General features: G+C 44.3%; 1 protein-coding gene across 1 annotated transcript in view; it reads right to left on the bottom strand.

The window, feature by feature from the left end:
• Nucleotides 1-11,432, bottom strand: part of LOC119463684 (histone-lysine N-methyltransferase PRDM9-like) — a 34,590-nt gene extending 23,158 nt beyond the window's left edge. Inside the window, exons 1-3 of the mRNA XM_049655337.1 lie at nucleotides 11,372-11,432; nucleotides 10,789-10,838; nucleotides 8,194-8,341 (exon numbers count right to left, since the gene is read on the bottom strand). Of these exons, the coding sequence (XP_049511294.1) occupies nucleotides 8,194-8,341; nucleotides 10,789-10,838; nucleotides 11,372-11,432 (259 nt within the window). The remainder of the gene's footprint in view (nucleotides 1-8,193; nucleotides 8,342-10,788; nucleotides 10,839-11,371) is intronic.
• Between the last annotated feature and the right edge of the window lie 13,492 nt (nucleotides 11,433-24,924).

Below are 24,924 nucleotides of genomic sequence, written 5' to 3'. Positions count from 1 at the left end.
CAATAAATAGCTCAAGCAATCAATCAATTTGCGTCGTCAAAGTGGCGCCGCTTCAGCGGAACACTCACAGAATTTATTGTCGGTCAATTCTTCGTCGCTGTCATCACATTCGGCGTAATTGATCTTCTGAGCACGGCTGGGAGGCTTGTAGCCAGCGTCGCTTGCCACTGCGCCTGCAAGGAAGCGCGTACTTTGAATTATTACTGTGCCGGTAAACTTAGTGTTTTCGCACGACAGTGTGCCATTACTCCGATACAGCCACCGTCTAGCAAGGCTGTACGCCAGTTTTGAGCGTGTCAGCTTAGTTATGCCGCGAATGCACCTATCATAGTTTAGCTGCGCAAACTCTATAGGTGGCAGACACTGTAGTGGTATGGTAACACACCTCTAGATTCTGTTAGTATTGCACCAACTCTCGCACACTGTAACCTCTGACTACACAGCCGCGACCTTCACTGGAGGATGGATACTTTACGTTAATAAAAAGGACAGCAGATCTAGACGAGCTTGATTCTTTATATAGCGAAGTTTTGTATGAGTGCATAAAGAGTAGAAACACGATTTATTGTTTCGGAAGACTGTATTCGGGCATTATAGAGAGGCTAATGCAATGCCGCCTTCGGGAACGCACGAAGGCGAGCTTTCTGGTTCTTTCGTTTTTCTTTCCTCAGGACGCCCGCCGCCGCCACTGCCGCGGATGTGCCGAGGCGAGCGTCATCTAGTGGTGGTGCAAGAAATCTAGCGGCGATGTCGCGCGCGCTCTCCGCTGTCATTGGTTGGCCTATTCGCCTAAAGAATAACCATGAATCAGCCATGGTCACGAAAATACAGCGAGGGTCTCAAAGAAAAGCTTTTAAAAAGTGGTCGTACAAGAGATATAGCAAGCTGGAGCCAACGTCTCGACAAAGAAACTTGTCATCGTTAGGGCAGCCGTAAGTGTCGCGAAAGTCTTATTTTGCAGCGTTAAAGCGAATAGCTTTTTTTAATTGGCTCTTATCCCATTTCCCGTGGTCGATTGGAATTTGTGCGCTGATAGAATGAGGAGAAGGTAGCGTTATAGGGAAGATGAGAAGGGTGTGACGAAGGCGAGGCCAGTGCCCAGTAAGTAGGTCAACGGAGCTGTATCTGTGGACATCGCTGGGTGGTCAGAGAGCTTGGCTGCGTTCGGCGCTGAACTGTAGGCTACTACAATGCATTGACATGTTCGCAGGTGCTGTCGCTAGAGTGCGTCGTTGGGTCCAAAGGCTTATATCGTCTATGCTGCGCTCGACGGTGACGCTGTGTCACGTTTCTTCGCGGCCTATGCTATGGCAGAGCATGTTTTTTTGTTGTTGTTGTTTTTTGCCTGCGTCCTCTGAAGATTGTTTGTCTAGGTAAGCCGTTTCGTCTTGCCCACTCATCACAGCTTCGTTTGCGGATTTTCATGTCATCGTCGTCACGCTGTCATATATGCCGTTCACCGAAACATGTCGACGATAATTTATGCCCCCATCATCGAACACCTTTATCGCCATGATGATGATGTATGGTTTTTAATGGCGCAAGGGCCAAGTATGGCAAAAGGGCGCCATGCCAGTGTTTCTGAGATTGCAGTGGAGCGATGAATTCTGAGAAGTAGATGAGGCGTGGCTGTAAAGGGGCCTAAAAATAATCGCTGTAAAGTGCGTAAAATATACATGTACTAAAATCATGGCAATGACTAATGAGGTGTACTATGAAATGAAGAATGCATTGAAAAAGAATGACACGATATTTAAAATATTTAGGATGCAGTAATTGGCAAGAAGCACTACTGCCTAAACAGAGCCCTTGAACCACAAGGGCCTGGAGGCATGTGCTCTAAAAAAACTACTATCACAGCGGCATCCTCTGGAGAGAGGATGCGCTACGAACTAGTTGGGCTAATAACATGCAGGACCACATCGTTCCGGAAATCGACGACTGCTTTGGCATTAAAAAGCGGTTCTTCACCAAAAAACGTAATGGGGTGAAGAGGGACATGCTATTGGTACGCTTGTGGAAAATATTTCTTTCTCTCTGTTTCGGCTTCCCGACACTCCACGAGGACATGGAGGACGGTCAGCCTTTCACCACATCTACCAGAGGTTGGTGGTTCATCACCAGTAAGAAAAAAATTGTGGGTGTCATATGTATGTCCTATTCTGAGACGACAGAACAGGACATCAGTTCGTCGTGTTTTCGTTACGGGGGGCCAGAAACCTAACTGTGGTTTTATCAAATGAAACTTATTTGTTTCAGCGTCCCACAAGCGCTTCCAGTGGCCTCGCAGTTTCCTTCGCAAAAAAAAAAGGCTTCAGATCTGTTGAAGTAACATCAACTGTATGATTAGTAGCGTGCGATATAGCTGATGTGGCCATTTGGTCTGCTCGCACATTACCCTCAATGCCTCTATGACCCGGCACCCAGCATATAATGACATGCCGGTTTGATATATACGCTCTGCATAGGATGGAATAGAGCTCAGTTAGTACAGGATTTTTGCGTTTGCAGAGTGACATCAGGGCTTTCACGACGCTTAGGGAGTCTGTGAATATAATTGCTTTTTGGAGTTTTGATTTCCTTATATGATTCACGGTCGACAATAGTGCATGGGCCTCAGCCGTAAAGATACTAGTTTCCGGGTGCATTACACCGGATTCCGAGAAGGATGGGCCGGCGGCTGCATAAGATACCCCGGCATGTGACCTAGAAGCGTCTGTGTAAAACTCTGTGCACGAGTACTTGGATTGAAGCTCTAGGAAATGCATTTTAATGTGTGCCTCTGGTGCTTTTTTCGTGACCTCTACAAACGATGTATCGCAATCTATGAGTAGCCACTGCCATGGTGGTAACAGTTTCGCTGGAGCCATAAGACAATGTTCAAGAACTGGAACACCCATTTCCTCACTGAGGTTCCTCACGCACAAAGAGAAGGGCTTTCTCGCTGCCGATCGATTACGGAAGAGTGTGGCAGCGGTGACGTCATTGATAGTTGAATAAGAAGGATGTTCAGTGTTCGCGCTGTATTTTCAGATAATATGTAAAACTGCTATATGATCGTTGGAGATGAAGTGACCACTGATTCGACTCTACATATAGGCTCTGGATAGGACTTGTTCTGAAAGCACCGGTCGCGAGGCGGATACCCAGATGGTGAACGGGGTCTAGTATTTTTAATGCACTTGGCGTTGCGTAATTATAAACTATACCTCCGTAATCGAGGCGTGAGCGGACAAGACTTTTATACAGGTTAAGCAGACACTTTCGATCACTAACCCAACTCGTACGCGACAGAAGCTTTAAAAGGTTCATTGTCTTCAGGCATTTTGCACTCAGATACTTAATATGAGGAATAAATGTAAGCTTGGAATCTAAAATTATGCCTAGAAGCTTATGCTCGCTGCTCACAGAGAGCGCATCTCCTTTGATTTGTATACTGGGGACAGGCGTTATGCCTCTCTTGTTTGTAAAGAGTACGCAAGTGCTCTTCTGGGCATTTACTTTAAAACCGTTCTCATCTGCCCATTTGGACAGTCTGTTTATTCCCAGCTGTACTTGTCGTTCGCAGATGGCAGTATTGCATGACTTGAAGGCTATCTGCACATCGTCGACATAAACAGAATAAAACATAGTGCGTGGGATGACTGTGTGCAGGGAATTCATTTTTACAATAAATAGTGTGCAACTAAGCACGCCCCCTTGTCGCACACCAGTCTCTTGAGTGAATGACTTAGAAAAAGCGTTACCCACTTTTACGCGAAACTGTGCGATTAGATAGGTAACTTTCGATTGTGTTTAACATGTTGCCACGGACACCCATCGCAGAGAGATCTCGGAGAATGCCGTAGCGCCATGTCGTGTCGTAAGCTTTTTCTAGGTCGAGAAACACTGAAAGACAGAATTGCTTAAGCATCTCTAATATAAGACTCAATGCGAACAAGGCGGTCTGTAGTGGACATACCTTCCCTGAAACCACATTGGAATGGGTCTAGTAATTTGTTATTTTCAAGGAAACATATTAAGCGCTTGTTGCTCATTTTTTCAAACAATTTACACAAACAGCTTGTTAGTGCGATTGGCCTGTAGCTGCTGGCTAGGGACGGGTCTTGGCCTTGTTTAAGCACGGGAATGACTATGGCCTCCCTCCACGAGGACGGGATATACCCAGCCGACCACATGGCATTGAAAAGAGACAGGAGTGTTTTCAGCGCTTCAGGATGCAGGTGCTTAATCATTTCATACATGACACAATCGCCGCCTGGCGCCGAGTTGTTGCAGCAAGTAAGAGAAGCTTCAAGTTCAACTAGGCTGAATTGGCGGTTGTAATCTTCATTTCGTGAACATTTTCGATTAAGCGACTTTCGCTCTGCGTGTTCTTTGAACCTGAGAAATGTTTGTGTGTAATGGGACGCACTGGATACATGTTCAAAGTGTTTGCCCAGACAATCTGCCTGGCCTTCCAGGCTCTCCCCTTGGGTACTGACTAAGGGTAATGGGTGTACCTCCCGGCCTTTTAATTTATTAACTCGATTCCACACTTTTGTCTAATCCGTGTAAGAATTTATACCGGGGATGTACTTCTCCCAACTCTCTCTTTTAGCACGTCGACGTGTCCTTCTACCCTGGGATTTTATTTGTTTGAAACTAATCAAGTTTTCGGCAGTTGGAGAGTCGCGAAGTTGTCCCCAAGCTTTGTTTTGATTTTTCCGTGCTTGTTTACATTCTTCATTCAACCACGGGATGCGACGTTTATTCGTAAGTCCGTTAGTTTGACGGATGTATTTCGTGGCAGAGTCAATTATAAAGCCTGTTATATAGGCTACAGCATCTTCTATATTAAAGGAGGCAATATCGTCCGTGCTTAAATATGTAAGTCCTCAGAAACGTTCCCAGTTAGCTGTGTCCACCTTCCATCGGGGAATGTGTGGCGAGCATCCATCTTGTTTTGTTAAGTTTAATATAATTGAGAAGTGGTCGCTCCCAAAAGGGTTCTTGAGAACGGACCACTCCAGGTACGGCATTAGTGTACTCGACTCGATACTTAAATCTATGGAGGAGTATCTATTATGCGCCACGCTGTAGTACGTTGGCTTTCTTATTAAGTATACATGCTCCTGAGGAAAAGAGAATGTTTTCGATTAGGCGACCTCTCGCATCGCAACGAGAGTCTCCCCACAATGTGTTGTCTGCGTTCAAATCTCCGACAACTATGTATGGAGCCGGAAGTTCATCTATGTAGTTTTGAAATTCGGTTTTATTAAGGTGATAACTGGGAGGGATCTATATATTAGCTGATAGTGACTAGCTTGTCAAACAGCACCCCTTGGACAGCAACTGCCTCTAGGGGCGTACGAAGTTTTATGTCCCGGCAGGCAACACCTCTGTCAACTATGATAGCTACACCACCGGATGACATGACAGTGTCCTCGCGGTCTTTGCGAAAAATAGCACATTGTCTGAGGAAATTTGTTTGTGTACGTTTGAGGTGTGTTTCTTGAACACACAGCACCCTGGGACTAAACTTGCGGAGTTCTTTAACGTCAAGATTTTCAAGGAGACCTCTGACGTTCAAATGAACTATTTGAGTGCCCATATTGAAAAGAGTTTTGTGCTGTGTGTTTAAAAAAAGAACGTTAGCTTACAGAACCCTTTAGAGGCCCTGTAATGTGGGGTTTCTCTTTTTTGGAGTGGTCGAGAGATTCTCGCCGCTCCTTAGGCGCTGGCTGCGCCGTCTGGCTAGAAGATGTGTCCATCGGCTCTTGCGGCGCGCTGGACACCCGCTCTTGAGAGCGGTTTGTTCGCGTTGAAGGCCTCGTCTCAAGCGACGAGACCCTTGAGGCCACCAGCCTGGAGATCGATGGCCCCTTCTTCTGAGATGGCGGAGCAGCACTAGCTGCAGCCGCCGAGGGGGCAGATGGCGTCACCGCTGGCTCACTACGCGCGTGCCAGACAGCCGCCGAAAGCCGTTGTGGCGCAGCCCCCTGACGCACCACTTCGGCAAAGCTGGTTTTTGGCAGGTAGGACACCTGCCGACGTGCCTCTTTAAACGAAATATTTTGTTTTACTTTAATTGTGACAATTTCCTTTTCCTTTTTCTAGGATGGGCACGACCGCGAGTATGCGGCGTGTTCCCCATCACAGTTTACACAGTGGAGAGAGTTTTCACAAGATTCAGAAGTGTGTTCGTGTGCACTGCATTTCGCACAAGTTTGCCAGCCTCGGCAGTTCTGTGAGCTGTGCCCAAATCGCTGGCACTTAAAACATCTCAGAAGATTTGGCACATATGGCCTAACACGAAGTTTGATGTACCCGGCCTCGATGAACTCGGGCAGAAGACTTGAATTGAAAGTAAGTATGAGGTGCTTAGTCTGGATTTCTTTTCCGTCCCGCCTCATCTTAATTCGTTTAACGTTGATGACATTCTGCTCACTGAAGCCCTCCGAGAGTACAGCTTCAGTCAGCTCCAACAAATCGTCGTCTGAGACAACGCCGCGGGTGTTGTTCATGGTGCGGTGTGGGGTTACAGTTACTTGGATTTCCCCAAAGGACACTAGATTAGGCAGCTTTTCATACTGTTTCTGATCATGGAGCTCCAAGAGGAGATCACCACTGGCCATCCTCGATGCCTTATAACCTGGCCCAAGAGCCTCAGTTAGGGATTTAGTGACTAGAAAAGGAGAGATTGTTCGTACTTATTTTCCTGCTTTTTCGGAGTGAATTACATGGAATCATGGGAAGTTTTGTCTTTGTTGTCCAAAGAACTGAAACACGTCTTCGGTGCGCCCTCGTTTCAGACGGCGATCAGGGAGTGATGGGAAGGAACTAGCCATAAGGATATAAGGATTTTTCGGCAGCAACGCCAGCCACCCACCATGGAGCCCTACAAGGGGATGCTGCAGGGCCTGTAAACACAGGTCCTGCAGACGCCAGCCGTACGTCACCACTATAACCGAATATGAAATAACCTAGGTTGGCTACTCACACAGGGTTAAGCCTCGCTGCCAAGAAGATCGGAGGTAATATAGAAGAGAGTAGAAGACAGGAAATATGAAAAGGCGAGAGAGAAAGACGAAGATTGGAGAGACAGGAAAAGGCAACTACCGTTTTGAGGCAACAACAACAACAACTACCGAATTCCCCCGGGTGGGTCAGTCCGGGGGTGCCGTCTACGTGAAGCCGAGGCCAAAGGGGTGTGTCCTCCGCCGAGGGGCCATAAAGGTCCAGACACCCGGCATTGGCTCAACCCCCAAGATCCCCTTGTCCCCGGACACGGCTAAGCCATGCACGGTTAAGCGTGGGAGGGTCCAACCCTCGTGTGCTTGGATACCTGGTGTCGACCTTTATCGCCATCAGCAGTATAGTTTGGAATTATCGCCATTGTGTCCATTTCATTTCTGTGGCCAGTCGAACGCTTTAATTGAAAATCGTGTTCGATCGCTTTTTGCTGAATGCTTCTTTACATGTGTTCGCCATCTGTGAACATTGCACGAAGATAACTCGCTAGACGTCTGTTCATATATCTGGCATAGATCAAATGCAGCCGCTTTTACGAGAACCCGGCATGCTTGTGGGTTGAGTGAGATGTCAAATATATTTCCGAAAGAACCACACCATAATCAACACCATATATCACACTGCAGCTTCACGCCATAGCTTCAGCTCATATGTGTTGATGTAGAAGAAGATGATGTTGATTCCCTTCCAACTCACTGCTTCACTTCGTCCTCTTTGTCTTCCTATTTAACCACCTCTGTAAACATCCCTATGCAAACCAAACCTAACCTAACATAACCAATGTAATCTGTAACAATACTGCTATTCACAGTTTGTGTGAAAATTGGGTTGGGAGAATGAAATCCTGTCCCTGTTAGCATGTGCATTGATAAATTAAGGCCGAACTACAGATAAACTATTATATTGTAAAGGACTTGAGAAGGGGCTTCAGAAGCGAGTTCCCATCTCTCAGACAAGCGGTGTTGCTGGTTTACGTGGTCCTTCTCGTCAACCGCCTGGTGTACGAGTGGTTCGTGATCACCTTGGGCAGCACATAGGCCAACAGACACGTGCAGATGCGCTTATATTTGCAAAGCTTCCAGATCTTAGAAAAACCCAAAGCCCACTCGCAACAAGCAATTCGCTACAAAAGCCTTTCAGAAGCGTCGATCTCTAAGCGCTGCTAAGGAGCATACTTACTCTTGTGGTCGGTTGCAGCGCCAGCGGCGAGCTGCTTGTTGTCCGCAACGACGGCTTGATCTTTGACGGGAGCCGTCCACGTCTTCTTGCGTGAAGCGAGCTTTACTCCACCGCTGTTTATTTTTCCCTTGGCGCCAGTTTTGGGTGCCTATTATTAAGCAGAAAAAATTACTAGGAATAATAATTGGAACAAACACCTATATTGACGTAAGTACTACATATCAACAAAAGGAGACACTCGAGCGATGTCTTCCGAAAGTGGTAGTAAAATACAGGCCAGTGGAGGGTGAGCACAGGGCAGTCATATTCAAATTAAGGGGACATCGGAGTTGAAAGATGTTCAACATTGCATACCTCTGCTACAAAACATCAGCGTTTCAGATTCGTATTCATGCAATAATTATACATGTGGCACTTCCCGCTGCCAAATAAGGCTGCTCTCAACATTTGCGGACGAGGACGCGACCGTTACACCTTTCCTCCGTTTACATATACACCCTGCTGCAGCATCTGTTTCTCGTAATGTTGATATCAGGCGCAGAAGGAAGGTCCAGCGTCATGTGCCCTCATGTGCGCTTGTTAACAGACCAGCGTGAATGCATTTCCTTCGTTTACATATACAACCTGCTGCAACATCTGTCTCTCGTAATGTTGAGATCAGGCGCAGAAGGAAGGTCCTGCATCCTGTGCCCTCATGTGTGCTTGCAACAGACCAGTGTGAATTCCTTTCCTTCGTTTACATATACAACCTGCTGCAGCATATCTGTTTCTCGTAATGTTGAGATCAGGCGCAGGAGGAAGGTCCTGCATCCTGTGCCCTCATGTGCGCTTGCAACAGACCAGCGTGAATGATGTCGACGCCGAGAAATAGTGCTCTGGTTGGAAATGCGGTTGCCCGGCGCATGTGTGTTGGTGATGCGCCGGACTTGTGCGCACGTCATACGTGGGCGTATAGTTCACTGTGCTGCAATCTGTATTGTATTGTCCAATAGGCAGTTAATCAGCAGAACGTATAATTTCATGAGCTCATTGATTGCATGTATGATGCACCTGTCAGATTCCCATTATATATGTGCGCTTAAATTGTTGCATATTATACACATCTTTTGTTTCCTCCACTTGCCTCTTCCAGTGAGATATGCATCATTGTAAATAAATAAATAAATAAATAAATAAATAAATAAAGTCGCAGTTTCATCCGAAAGGCGAAGCGTTGATAGCGATATCAATGTATTAGACGACTACACAAAGTAAGGTTCGTAGTCTTATTAGCCGTGTAAACTGCAGTAAACGATCGCTTACCTATTAAACTATAAAACATGATGTCATTTAAGTGCACAGAAGCAAGCACTAACAGAAACCACTCGAGGACCACGAACACTCGCTGTGACAACGCTAGCATAATCAAGAGAACCACAGCGGGGAGCGAACGATTCGTGCTGCCTGTTGCTTCAACGCGTCTCCAAAACATGAGATTACGCCACTTCCAACAATATAGGCTCCCGGGAAGACAGCGCATATGAAGCGACCAGCCATCTATGGTATCCCAGTGTTTTGCACCTGAAGCTGATTACCTCCTAGATAGGGCGCGCGGGCCACGATGCGCTCAGCCGCGTGGACAGTCATGCGGAGCCACGTCAGGATTAAAAGAGGAGACGAACGCCCGCATGGACCCCTCCTCTTCCCCACCGCGAGCTGGTTCATCACGTGACCACGTGTTCGACTTCTGCCCTGTGCGTTTACTCACGTGACATCCAGAGTTGGGCAGGCAGGTTGACGGCGCGCATCAAGTCACCGTTCTTCTCAACTCGCCCTCTCCCGATTACTCTCCCACACAAGGCATATCGCGTAGGACGCGATCTTACCGCACTTCGACTTTATAAGGAAGCTCACGGCGACGCCGACAGTGAGAATTCGCCTTGAGTGTCCCTACAATAACATTTAAAAGAAATATATCGCCTCCTTTCTCTCTCCCACATAAGCGGATAATACAGGCCAGAAACAAAGCTCTTTTCGCCTGACCTCTCCGCGCCTTTCTTTCAATAAGGTTTGCGGTTTGGTGAGCTTTTGTTATAGGCATTATTCGAATAAACTTCAAGAAAAAAATTGTGAAACTGCACGACATTTCATGCAGACAATTGCCATTCACCTTACAGCAGAATTCTTTCAAATGGAGTGATTTTGAACTCTTGGAAAAACGAACTTTGGAGTTTACACCCTCGTCCGAACATCGAGCCTGAGACCACCGCCTTTCCGTGGCTGGCGCGCTGTAATCTGAGTTACCCAGTGTCTTCGTAACTGTAAGCTCCCCCGCTCCCCCCCTCCTCCTCCTCCCGTCCTCCCTCCAGCGCAATTCCTAATAAACCAAGAAATGCGCCTTTAATTCTCTGCGGGCAACTGTGGTTCTTCCGAGGAAGTTGATTAATGATCGTCGCTTGAAGCGTTCAGTGCTTTCACATGTAGTTGTCATAAAATTTGGCAGATCTTCACTTTGGAAAGCGACGTGGCTTACAGGGTGGCTGACCTTCCTGATATTTGCAAACAGTTCATCGCCAAACAGCCGGAGAAAAACGCGCTCAAGAACTGTCTCCCTACCTGTGCGGTGTTGGCTGGATTCTTCGGCTGTTGCTGTTCGCTGCACGATTCTGGAACAAGACAATCATATCACGATACAGCAAAAGCACAGGCGGCATTTCTTCAGCGCTGCGAATAAGCACAGTGCTGCATATTCTTCATTTTGTTAGTTATATTTGTATTTACGCGTGGGTCCCTGGAGATATGTCCTATGACAGGTGTTGCCACAGCGTAAACAACGTTAACTGTAAATGGTACAGTGGATGTCCAAATGATAACCGGAGGATGTAATTGCGCTCAGGTAGAAATAGATTTTGTCAAGGGAGGAAAGATTGCCACGGTCGTGATTACCGGGCAATAATTTACACGAAGCCCGTAGAGGTTCATCATCAAACCAAAATGAATAAATAAAGCTATAAAATCCTCGCAGCACATTAAATGTTTGCTATAATCAGTGTGGACAAACTTCATAAGTGCCCGCAGAGAATTTGTGGGCGACATGCTAGAAACGCATCGGTGGCAATTTCTCATCACCTGCGCGACAGTTCACCATGATCATTCACTCTTTCAAAGTACAGCAACACATGCAAGAGAAAATACTCACGGGCGCTGTTCTTGGCTACGGGCTTTGGTGCCACCGGCTTGGGCTTCATAAATTGCGGCATGGCCGGTCTAAGGTCTGAAAAGTTCAATGTTACGAGTAAAAAAAATGGAAAAGACTAGAGTTCCAAACATGGCATTCCATGGGGAGGAAGCTCCTGGGTGATTCCACGAGAGATCAACGCGGGTCCAAAAATTCATATTTTAGATTTCATTCCATATTTTATATTTTGTGCGCATATCACTCGGTAGTACGAAAGTGAACTTGCCTTCTTTGACAAATGGATACTTAAGGAGAAAAAAAAATATCGAAATTCTTCAAGTTGCAGGCGCCATTTTCATGCACCGAGCATTCTCGCAAGTTCACAACAATGTGAAATACGAAATATTACGGCTACAAAGAATGCATTTTCTTTTGTAAAACGTATACCTAAAGAAGAGTCAGCAAGCGTTGTTTTAGGCTTCTGTGCAAAACAGAAGTGTTTTAGAAAAAAATTCTTAATTTGCTACACTTTTCGAAATTTGCTATATTCACGAATTTTCATCTACTAAACTAATGCATGTATCCTTTTGAAATTTGCTGGGCTATGAGACCTTAACCTGTTTAACAATTTTGCTGAATAGTGTTGCAGTAGCACAAATTCTCATTTTTACAGTTTGCCTCAAATGTGAAGTTTTGACGAAAATGAACACTATTTAAAAATCAAAATAAAAAACTCATCGTTAATTTTTCTCAAAATTTCGTAAACAGCTGTCCACAGACACTGGAAAAAGAACATGAAAAAACATGCATTATTTTGTTTTTAATGACAATATATGTGGTAGAAATGAGAGCTTCGCCGGGATGCAGCAAGGTGCTAAGAAATATGGGCATCGGTGTAAAAAGAACGTCCATTAGCCTCTGACTTGCCTAAACTTGGCCATGATTGCGACACAAGGGTAATTTTACCCTTATGGTTAATACTTATGCATGAAATACTGTTCTCAATACTCATTCTCTTGAATGTGAGTAAAGATACGTCAACAGAACAGCCTTTACATGGCTCATTTTATTTAACAAGTGTGCGTAGCTTGCAGCGCAGATAATTGCAGATTTAACGGTGAACTGCCTGTACATGTACACAAGTAACATAATTTACGGCAGGTAAAAGTCTCTAAAAATGTCGTACTCGCCATGGCTCCGTCGGAAACGTCATTATACAGTACAACCTAAGACACGGTGGTGGTGGGGTAGGGGGGGGGGGGGTAGATGGTGTTGGTTAGGGCTGATTTAGCTGGCAGATAGTGCCAGCGATTGCTCTCTTCTACCGCCTCTTTAAAAAGGGGGTTGAACAGGTGGAAAGAGGCGCGACACTTCCTCTCTCAGAAACTTATGTGTTTTGGGAAACATTACCTGTTCCGCACACTCTTAAGGAAATTGTCTTCTGTGCGAAGCCTCAAGTAGAGCGTTTCTGTTTTTATTGAAGTATTGGCAGGCGCAGATGAACTGTGCCGCGTTAACAGGGAGGGGTGTTCGCGGAACTAGTTCTTACTCTGTGAAACAGCGTATAGCTTCTGCGTGACGGATTCCTTAAGTCACTCCTGGATGGTGAGGTGATATTCAAAGTGCTAAAACCACTCCTGGATGGTGAGGTAATATTCAAAGTGCTGAGAAGTCTTTATATAAGGTGTGATTCATTGGCACTCCTAATTTAATCTGCTGCATCATTGCCTGCAAGTCCAACATGTGGCGGTATCCACTGAAACTTGAGAATGAAATGCCTATTGCGGAGCTCCTTAGCTAACATCAATGACTGTCGGCCGAACTTGCTGCCATACAATGCACGGGATAATTGTTGGAGCACCGCTGACAAATCTGAAAGGATGATAGCGTGCTGAGAACGCGTCCTCAGTTCGAAGCGCTGCAGTAATGGCGGCTCTTTCCACATTTTCAATAAGACCAACTGATCCAGAGGGCCAGATCACGCAGATCTCATGAAGCGAATCTAATAAAGCTTGCTCTTAAGAAGAAGCTTTAGCTCGGGCCCAACTCCGATGCCGCCTATTCAAATACATGTAAGACGCAGAAACAATTTTTTTCATATAACCACTAGGCCGATTTTGCTTAAATTTGTTGCACATGAGAGAGAAAGGTAAATTCTAGTGACTGTCGGACGTGATATGTCGATTTCTGGCCTGCATTATTTAACTGGAATTTTCAAGAATTGGTAAGTTTGAAAAAAATAGAAGCACGAAGTTTACAAATTCGTAGCTCTGCACCTATATAAAAGATATCGCATGCCTGTGAACGGCATCTATTAGAGCATTCAAAGCAGACAAATTTGATATGCCAATTTATTTCTTACGTGAATTTGTTACATTGTTTACAAGGATTTTGCACAAGTTCTACACACAAAATAGTAGTCTATCTTAAAGCCATGTAGAATATAGCAATTTTGTACACTTTAGATTTACTATTTGGTGCAGTTTACAAGATTGTGATATCATGTTTCATTGCTGAGTTGGAGTTGTAAATTTGATAGTCTCGTTTTCTGAAGCTGTGCTATTTTGTCAATTTTATTAAACAGTTGACGACTTAAATAAAAAAAATTGCTACCTAAAGCCACTAGAGTTTCACTTTTATTTTAACTGCAACAAACGCCATCAAATGTGGTGCAGTGGTTGCCGAGAAAAACGCTAAAGCTTCCTCTTAAGGCGGCGGCCACACCGCCAGCAACTTTCAACGTATTTCGCTTTACTACCTGTTTGCCACCACCTCCCACGGACCCACGCCCCATTCTACTGCACTCTACCAACTCGTTCAAAAGAGACGATTTTTACAAGAGCATCATCTGAAAGCACTAACAAAATATGGGCGTGAATGATGGCCCAGTAGCACAATTTATGTCGGAAAGTTAGGCATTCGAGAACTGCGTGCTTGCAATCATAATACTATATATATAGTTTACCAAAACTGCCCTTTTGTCGCAATCATGGCCAAGTTTAGGCAAGTCAGAGGCTAATGGACGTTCTTTTTACACCGATGCCCATATTTCTTAGCACCTTGCTGCATCCCGGCGAAGCTCTCATTTCTACCACATATATTGTCATTAAAAACAAAATAATGCATGATATTTTTTCATGTTCTTTTTCCAGTGTCTGTGGACAGCTGTTTACGAAATCTTGAGAAAAATTAACGATGGGTTTTTTTTTTATTTTGATTTTTAACTAGTGTTCACTTTCGTCAAAACTTCACATTTGAGGCAAACTGTAAAAATGGAAATTTGTGCTACAGCAAAAATATTCATCACAATTGTTAAACATTTTAAGGTCTCATAGCCCAGCAAATTTCAAAAGGCTACATGCATTAGTTTAGTAGATGAAAATTCGTGAATATAGCAAATTTCGAAAAGTGTAGCAAATTAAGAATTTTTTTCTAAAACACTTCCGTTTTGCCAGAAGCCTCAAACAACGCTTGCTGACTCTTCTTTAGGTATACGTTTTACACAAGAAAATGCATTCTTTGTAGCCGTAATATTTCGTATTTCACATTGTTGTGAACTTGCGAGAATGCTCGGTGCATGAAAATGGCGCCTGCAACTTGAAGAATTTCGATATTTTTTTCTCCTAAAGTATCCATTTGTCAAAGAAGGCAAGTTCACTTTCGTACTACCGAGTGATATGCGCACAAAATATAAAATATTGAATGAAATCTAAAATATGAATTTTTGCACCCGCGTTGATCTCTCGTGGAATCACCCTCCTTCGAGTTCGCTTACCTAACGCAGCCATGAGTTCCTTTTGATGTCCCCGTCATCTCTGCCCGGCATCTCTGCCCACTCTTGGTTAATAAAGTAGCCGCGGACTTGGCACAAATATTCGTTTTCGCTCATCTTAATTCACAGATCTGAAACGTGCAGCGCACGGAACAAGAACTCCGTCACCGACGGGAAGCGACTTGAAAGTGGCGTCTGCTCGGATGGTTGTCCCTTCGCGCTAAAAACATAACAGCGATAATCGCATCTCTCCTAGTAAGCAAAATTCGTTCTTATGTTTCTTATAGATACCTTCTTTAACAGTTAAATACTCTCATATGTTAAATATTGTTAGTGCTAAGTACTTCTAATTGTAGTCGCTAGGGCAGGTATCAGCAATCGAAAGCAAACCAAACCGCGGCAGTTTCGCTACAGTTCCTAGAATATACGTAATGTAGTTTCGCTTTCGCCTGTACATTGCACATGGCAAGAGCATTGGGTAACGAGCTGTAGTGAATATTGCTAAAAGTTCATGCATTCACAACCGCGACGTGCTAGAACTACGTGCTGCCAATCGTCGTGGTCTTTGTTCTTCATCCTACAGGTAAAGGAACCCGTCAGAATGACGATATTTTCTTGAACGGTAGCATCAATTCGCGTAATATAAACTTGTTGCTTTGTAGCTCACAGAAATGAGGTGTAAAAGATGTAATGTGGAAAATATCCGAAGCGTCCGACGACATCGTTTATGAACGCGCGTACTCGCGCAGAATACGTCGGTTCGGGCTTCTCAGTTTAATGCGAACTGCGGTCACACGTCGAATAATGTTTTCAAGGCATTCAGTTACGCATCATTGCTGACTGAACACTTTGCATCGGCACATGGTGGTAAGCAGATAAGGTGCAGAATGGGGAACCACGCACATGTTCTGTTCTCATTGTTTCATGTGCACACCTGGTGCTAAGGTGGATGCTGCTTCTCATTAGTTTAGGTTCTTCATCACACTCTGTCAGTGGCGTAGCCATTAATTTTTTTTAAAGGAGGGGGGGAGAGAGAAAAAAGATTAAATTATGGCGTTTCACGTGCCAAAACCACGATCTGATTATGAGGCACGCCGTAGTGGGGGACTCCCGAAATTTGGACCATCTGGGGTTCTTTAACATGCACCTAAACCGAAGTTCACGGGTGTTTTCGCATTTCGCCCCCATCGAGAGGGAGAGAGAGACAGAGAGTAAACTTTATTGGGAAAAGGCAGAAAAAGAAGGAAAATGTGGGTGGGAGCCTCTAGCCCAGTGGGAGGGGGAGTTAACTATAGTCGGACGGTGCGCTATCCCCAAATTTCTGTGTACTGGGCATACCTGGCACGAAACAATGTGCGAAAACGCCTGCCTGCCATGCACCCAACCCATGATCAAGTGTAGAAAAATATTCTTGGCCGAGCCACTGGATTGTAGCATGCTTACACCGATGCTTCTGCTCGTATTTCATACGTACATTTTTCTGCGTGGTTGCCTTGTATCCGCAGTCAGACGTGGGAATATTTTACTCAGTCCACAACTTTTGTTGCAGTTGCATGCTAAGATGTATGCAGTGCGTTTTAAACATCACAATGCTCGCTGGTTCTTGGGATTATCATGTCTTATCTTGGCATGTGAGGTGAAGTGGCTCTAGATAGTCAAGCACTTGCCTGTGTATGCTGTAATGATTTTTTAACGTTTAGGAGCATCAGTTGGCCTGGTAGAAGCCATCTGTGAAAGAAAGGCTGGAGATGACAAAAATCTAGCTTGACCTTTGCAGAATAACCAGGGTTTGTGCACCTCCTTCAAGTCCTGAAAAATCCTTTAAAGTAGGGATGATGATAGACACGGCCATTACTCGTTTTTCAATTCTGGTCAGTTTGGCATTACATGCTACTCACATCAACCAGACTTACCGGGTTCAGAAGCAGCCCCCCCCCCCCAAGATCAGCTTCTTGCAGTCACAGATCTCGAAGACTGACCTTGACAAAGCTCACTTTATGCATTTGTAAGTGAACCTCTAACATAGTCTAACAGCATAGACAAGCATCCTTTCAGCTATAAGGTCACTGTTACAGATTTCATGAATCTTACGGCCACTTCCGAAAAGACATGAGCCTGCCGGATTTCACGAAACTTGTGTATAGTTTTAAATTACCTCAATGATTGCTGGTTTCTACTAAATTCTCGATAATGAACAACACTCTTTTCAATGAACAACTGTCTCTTCTAGTCACTACCATTTAATGGCTTGATTTGCTTTGCAAGACACAAGTTCACCTACAGAAACAGTTCCGGTTTTCCAGATTTATCGTCTCTTGTGTTTTATCGCAATTAAGTCACCAACTTTACGAGACAATGTGTGGAACAGTTTGCTTCAGACTCAGCGCACAAACATGTGAAGTAACATATGAAGTAGAAGAATGCAACAAATAGTATTTCTTTATTAACTAATACAAAAATAAAGCAAAGCTTCATGCCTTGAAGCTCTGCATATCACAGGTGAGTCCCATGTTGAGGCAAGTCCACATGACTACCTCCATTGTGTATTATCACAGGTAGTTATCACAAACAAATGCAGACAAAAAGGAACGAACAAGTCTAAAGAACTTTATGGAAAAGAAAAAAAACGAACAATGTGAATTAACTACAACACTGTATCTGAGCCCCTCAAGGAGCATTGTCCAAAAACCTTGCAAGACTTTTTTCATACACACAACATGTGAAAACTGAATCGTAAAAATAAAAGCAAGCTTGGCACACAAAAAAATGTCGGATGTTCATTAAAGTTTTACATCCATCCATCCATCCTGACGTCAATAGAAGCTAAAAATGTATCCACTGTTATATAAGTGTTAGTGCAGAAAGCAGCTATCAGAAAACAAAAGAACACCGGCTTTGATGCCCTTATGAAAGATGCCAAGCTGCCCAAGGCAGTCATGGTGTAGATTCGCTCGCGTGAAATGCATACAGATCACAAATGTCCACTGTCAAATATCAAGGAAATTATATGATGAGAACATATCTAGTGTCACTACTGCTATGACAAAACAGACTGGCTATTTTCCTGAACAAGAATGGTATGAAGGAACAGATAGCCACTCTGAAATGGAAGAACCCCAAGAAAAATGTCTGGTGTGCAGACAGTGACGAACAAGTGCATGCTGAGCACAGCTCTTGTGCCATGCACAAAACTACTTAGCACTTTAGCATTTGACGATACAAATGGTTACAGTTCTTGCTTACCTCACAGATAACAAGGCACTCAGTTTGACTAACGTATCATTGGCTAGGCCAAGTACCATTAGGCTCGACTTAAATACAAGCTTAAACAAACCAGCTCACATTCTTAAAATTTCTCTGTATGGCACCATGAATCAACACAGTTATTTCTTTCTTTTTCACTTTCACAGATTAGTATATTGCTGTTTTCTTGAGTTCATGCTTTTTTGTCCTATTCTTGTGTTTCTGGTTCTTGTTATCTTTTGTCTACTATGTCTAGCGTTTTTTCCTTCTTTTTTGTGTTTGCTATTTTGCAACGGTTTTAGATTATGTTGCTTATGTGAATACCGCTCTCTTTCCATTAATTTCTTACTATTATGCCCCCTTAGCCACTGCATCGTGCAACGTACGAGGCCAGTAAGAAATTTTTTAAAGGAAGGAATAATTAAGTAATGTTTATCAGATGACCAAAGGAAACAACAAACAAAAAAGCAAACAAAGATGAAAACAACACAAATACAGAGATGGCTTTGCATTTCCCGTTTAGGTGATCCAGGAAATAGTAACACAAAATATCTGAAGATATTGGTTTGTTACCAAATGTGTCAAGAGGGGATAGGGCTGCCCTGTCAGTACAGGTACAAAGACAGTGTTGTCCCAATTAAATATTTGCCCATCCCTCACGTAAGACCCCATGCCTGGGGTACTTGAGGTATTATTAAGTAAAATATAAAACAAAAAAAAGAAATGTTGGCCCAATATTGGTGCCGTTCGCAGGGCCGTTTAAATGGTGGTCATTCAGGGGCTGGGCTGTCAACCGATTGGCGGGGTGCCCTTTTCTTGCTGGTTGACTTCGATGACGACTGGGCCGTATGGCCTATCCTGGCTGAGATGCACCAGCTGGCGCTTGTAGAGACCTGCACGAGAAGCAGCACCCATGAATTTAGGACACCCTGGTAGTTTTGTAACTCATACGTTTTAAAAGGCTGTTGGTCCTAGATCCAAATAACTATGGTATCTTGTTTACTGCAACAGCATCAGAACAGTCTGTACTTTGTTTTATCCTATTAGCGACAAACAATGCCACCAGTCCAGTGCTGCAAAGTTGGCATTTTATTTATCTTGGGTATCGTGGCAGACGCCATACTACCAGTCAAAATATGAGAAAACAGTTTTAAATCCATTGATATCACACTAACGTACTAGTGCAAAACTTGGAAATCACACATACAGAAAAGCAATTTTCATTTTTTTTCCGCAATAATATGCCATTTCCCACCAAATAGTCTAGAGAGAATGCTAAACCTGTCCAAACTAACTTGTTGTTGCCATTTGGTGTCCCTTTAGCTGCTGTCACAATTTTTAAAAAATCACGCAATGCCGAAAACTGGAGCTGAAGGGCTCCCATAGCTGCCTACACGTTTGCTGCAGGAACCTGCTCTGGCTCATCCGGTGCTGCCTGCTCTTCTAGAATCGGCAGCTGGTCTTTCTTGGCCCCTGCACACACCAAGTTTCACCTGAGCAACAGAGCTTGTGGCCAGGGTCTGCAGACTCCTAAACGATGACTTCCCATCAGGCCCACAGGGTTTCTCGCAATGCAGCCCAGAGGAAAATCTAGTGCCCTCGTGGACGCTAGTCTCTTAAAAGGTTGCTGTCACTCCATGGGAACCTCGAGATAGGAAAGGTTTAGCTTGTATTGAATGTGGACTGGCCTCAAACATGGCCCGGAATGTGGAAACAGAGCTTACTTGGAATTAAGTCTTCATAACAAGAGCTGGATCTAAAGAAATATATGTATGCCTAAAAGCAGGCTTTCACAGTAAAAAAAGATTTTTTAAATATACGGCATTGAAACTGGTGCAGAGTGAGAACAGATCTTTTTAACACGAAAGTGTTTAATGCCGGGGTCCACCAAGACTCATAGAACAACATAATACAAAGAAAGAAACCAGAAGAAAAAGTTCCACAAACATGCAAAATTTGGAAATCGAACCCACGACCTCTCGGTCCGCGACGATAGATCGCCGAGCGTTTAACCCATTGCGCCACAAACGCATTTGCAAAGAGCTACACAGACGCGCCTTATATATCTAACACTCCTCCGTGTACCCGCGCTCTTGCTCGGGGCGGTGCCGCCGCCTACGAGCAGAAAAGAGAAGTACTGCATTATGACACTAACGTGCACCGACAGTGAACGCTTCGGTGGTCTCAGCACTACGACGCCTCGATGCCAGCATTCGAAGGGACGCTGGCATCAAGAAGCACTACCAACGCCACTTAGGTGGCGTTCACCGTACTCAGCACAGCGGAGCGTCGCCTCCGCAATTAGCTCTGAAAATGTTTCTGAAGTTGATCGCGGAGGCTGCAATTACGACGCGCTGTACGCGCTGATTTGACTCGGTGACGATTCAGTTACGTGCTTTGTCTTGCGCGTTGTATTAGTGTGTCAGTTACGTGCTTCGTCTTTCGCGTTGTGCTAGCGTGTGCAGCGTAGTGCAGCTTCCATATGCACGACGGTTGCTCATGGTCATCGACGTTGGTAGTCGTGATGGAGGAGACGTGCCACCAGGCGTCAGCGTGGGTGCATCAACGCCTAAGGGCGCTTTAGCCACAAAACACCAATAGACATTATATATCAATGTGCAATAAACATTACACTACTTCTGTGAAGACACGTTTCACTTTCGTGTTCTATACCGATTCCTATATAAGAGGGATCAACCACATTTTTTGTCTTCCTTCCAACTTTAGCAGTCCGGCCATACTGTTAACGTCAAGCAGAAATGTTGACATCCTAGCACGAGTGCTTACGTTTTACCAAAAGGAAGAAAATTCTTGCATAATCACAGGATAAAAACATCATACATTGCATGAAGCACAAGTAAAACATGGGGCACAACTTCAAGGCAACCTGGCTCTACATGAAAGAATGGTGAAACCTTGAAACTTGGTTTATCTGGTGACCCTAGATGATGATTTATTATTACGCCCTTTGAAATGGGGCAGCGACAAATAGTCACCTAGCCTGCTTGTGCTGATCAAGTAATCTATTGATATTTGTCAGTCTAGCATCTTGTATATATCACTTTACTAGTTTCTGTCTTCCTTAATACCTCTAAATCTACCTTATATTGTACTTATATATTTAGCGAAGTTCTGTGTTGCATTCTTATCAGATGTTTGAGGAACTGCCCCCTGGGTATTCTTAAGGAACGCTTGTAGGAACCAAGACACTCAGTTATGTTTACTACAATCCTAACATATAGTTAGGCTCATAATTTCCCGTCTGCTGCATGTGTGACAGTCCATCTGCTGCTCGTGTTGTTGAGCATCAAATCGATCTGGACAACATGAACCAGGTTTTGACAAGGGTTTCCTCACAAGTAAGGTATGGTGAAGAAGCTTTTGCACCTATGAGCTAAGTTGCGAATCAAACCCCCAATACCTTACTACAAATAAATTTAGTGGCAGTAAACAGTCACAACAGGAGTGCTACAGATGATCAGGAAATAAGCTGTGAGTGCATGAGACCAGGTGAGTGCATGAGTGCCACTTCATCATTGCCGAGTTAAGAATTTCTTCAAAATATATATGAAGAGAGTTCGAGTTGGCACAGCACGGAAAGACGATCTTACGTCTTGAAAAAGTCATCACTCCTTTTACAACAATACAAGAAGAACAAGATGGGGAAAAAAACGAGAGCTAAGCATCGGGTAGCAGGCTCTTTGGTTCAGAAGCCTGTGGTGAAAGGCTTGATTGTCCTTTAAGATCTGGCATCTGCTGGATATTTTTCGTGTATTGTGGTCTCTAGTTAAGGCAGAGCCACATACTTATTGTGCAAGAAATTTGTGGCACCAGTGCTACCTCCTGTACTACGAGTGAGTGTGTGAGTTTAGCATAACACTCTAAATGCACACTCAGCATAGCAAATAGTGCAGACAACAGGAAAAAACAGATGCAAACATGCACTGTTTGTTACTCTCTAAGCCATCACTGGCACTGCTAACCATGTTGCGCAAAAGCCAACTCGTTTATCTTGGAACTCTGCGTTGGTTCCAACACTTGCTTCTTCAGGAGGTTAAATAGATAGTAAAGCCTAAGGGAGAGGGAGGACATCCCTCTATCAGTCACATCGAACTGTCGGTATCCAAACGACGCCAGCATCTACGCGTTTGCGGCCGTCACTTCACGTCGAAGGATTGCCACAATAGAGTTTAGCGTGTCCAGTATTCAGGTAAATGCAAGCGCAAGTGTACCGGCCGTTTTACCACATTTTACATGATGAACAGAAACGCAAACGTGAACTGCTTGCACGGTGCAGCCACCTGGTGGCACGAAGCTCAACCAAACACATAGCAGTAACTAAGTTTTTTCTACTTTGCTGCTGGCTCAAATTTTTGGCAGGAGCGTAATCTTGAACACATTGTCTTCTTATATGTTTAAAATGTTTTACACTTGGTTACAGGAATATTAGCTCTGTATTTGGCTGATTAAACTCAGTGCCACCAGATGGCTGGACCGTGCATGCTGATCAGGCCGCTCACGAACGTAGGAATCCTGTGGTTACCTGTGGTTACCGGAATACCAGACACGCTCGGCGCTGCCACAAAAAGCTCGCAATGCATGCTGCTTGATCGCTCTTGCTGGGGATCGAAGGCCAGGTGGCTAACAGGGAGGTTGGAGAGCCTTCGCACGCTGGTTCCGAGACAACCGAAAGTAGATGACAACACGTCACAACATGACGTAGAGCCAGCGAACATGAAAGCTTAGCCATGATCACTCGGCGAACGAGTTGAGCAGGAAATGCATGGCTAGGGAGGAGGGTAACTTGTAATCGTTTGTAGCTCTCTTAATATGAGACGCTTCACTTAAATTGTAACGCGAATTGTTTACTGTAGCTGTACTCTACGCATGTACAAAATTTATCCGAACCGTTTCAGGGGCCCTTTAAATGGTTCAACAGGCCAAACGAATAAAGCAGGGGGTTTAGCTGTGGCAACGTGAAACATGCCTCCATGCTTTTATATATAGTATTTCATTCCAACATTATGACATGTGGCAACCCCTGCGAAATAAAAAATAAAAATAAAACAGGGAGTCAGCTGAGCATTGTACTCACTGGTAGTTAAGGCGTGTTGCAGTGATAGCTCCCTGGCCTCTTCTAGGCTGTGTTTCTCATGAGCCGATGGCGACTCCTGCACAGAATGAGGGCGCTGCTAAGTGCCAGCAAAGCTTGCACTCATGTTGTCGGTAGTCAAACCTAGCTTCATTCTTAAAGACTGTAACAGTACAAACAAAAAGGTGCGTAAATGAAGGAAGACAGACATAAGGGCCAACTCACAGATGAGGCTTTGCAAGTCAGTGCTACGTACTGGTTGCTACTGGTAAGCAAATTACAACTTGCCATACCAGTTGTAACATATCCTTTGGAAGCCAGGGCTTTCCTTATGCCCTCCCAACCTGCGCATATTTTATTGTGCCATAAGCCTGTGGACATGTCAGAGAGAGAAGGCATCTCCAGTCTTTCCAGAGATACCAATCACAAGGGCCAGCAAATGAATCTCATGGAAGATAATGACACTGAATATCAAAAGAACATCAGAAGTTCACATAGTGTCACTTAGTGTTTGCAGTTTCTGTCATATCACAAGCCCTGCTCTTTTGGCAGGTAATCCAGGCTACCGAAAGCAAGGATAAAATATCATGCAGATCCGACGCACTGTAGGAGTCAATGTTCTATAAAACATTTTGTTGCTGTGTCTTCCTGTGTGCACTCTTCCAATCAGCCTCATGTGTGTGCGTTTTTTCTGAGTGATGAGTAGCGGCACACACAGACAGTTTTCAGCAGTGTTTAAGATTAACGTCGTATATGTTGCCTAAGCGAACGGCAACATGGCGATTCAGTGCCACTTTGGAATTTGTGAAAAAAGGTTGCTATCAATATTGGTGGGCACAAAAAAGAAAACTGTCGGCTTGCAAACTGAGTGAAGTGTCATTGCATGTGCATCGCGCAGTGCATCCACATTATGACGACGCACTTGGCGATTGTGTGCAGGAGCTTCGTGTGCGCTTGCTACCAGAGGCAGTGCCTTTGTAATAATAAATGCGTGTCACTGATTTTCTTTGCCGCTTTTTTTTCACTTCACCGTAAGGGGTCGACCTATATTCCAATTTATACGGTACATAAGATGAAAAAAGGAAAAACAACATTAATACTCACAACAAAAGTAGTTGAAAACATGGCAAGGAAAAAGGGAGTAATCAGTTATAAGACAATACTGCTGGGCAGGCGGTTTCAATGCTAGATGCATACCAAATGAATGAGTATTCAAAAGTGTTTGAACTACAAAAATAAACAACTGACCTTACATTCACAATCAATTCAAGAAGAGTGATAAATTGTTGACAAATTTAATGCACTAAAGTTGGTGGTGATAGACTTTATGGAAACAATACCCCGAGATGTAAGTGTACTGCACAGGGATATACATGGTAATTACAAGCTACATGAATTCATTGCTGTCACAATTAACGTACGACGACATATTGGGGCTGTTGCAATAAACATCAGAAGTTGGTAGTC

This window comes from Dermacentor silvarum, chromosome 9, assembly GCF_013339745.2.
Source record: "Dermacentor silvarum isolate Dsil-2018 chromosome 9, BIME_Dsil_1.4, whole genome shotgun sequence".
Classification (NCBI taxonomy): domain Eukaryota; kingdom Metazoa; phylum Arthropoda; class Arachnida; order Ixodida; family Ixodidae; genus Dermacentor; species Dermacentor silvarum.
Note: the sequence above shows the minus strand (reverse complement) of the source record. Positions and strands in the feature narration are given on the sequence as shown.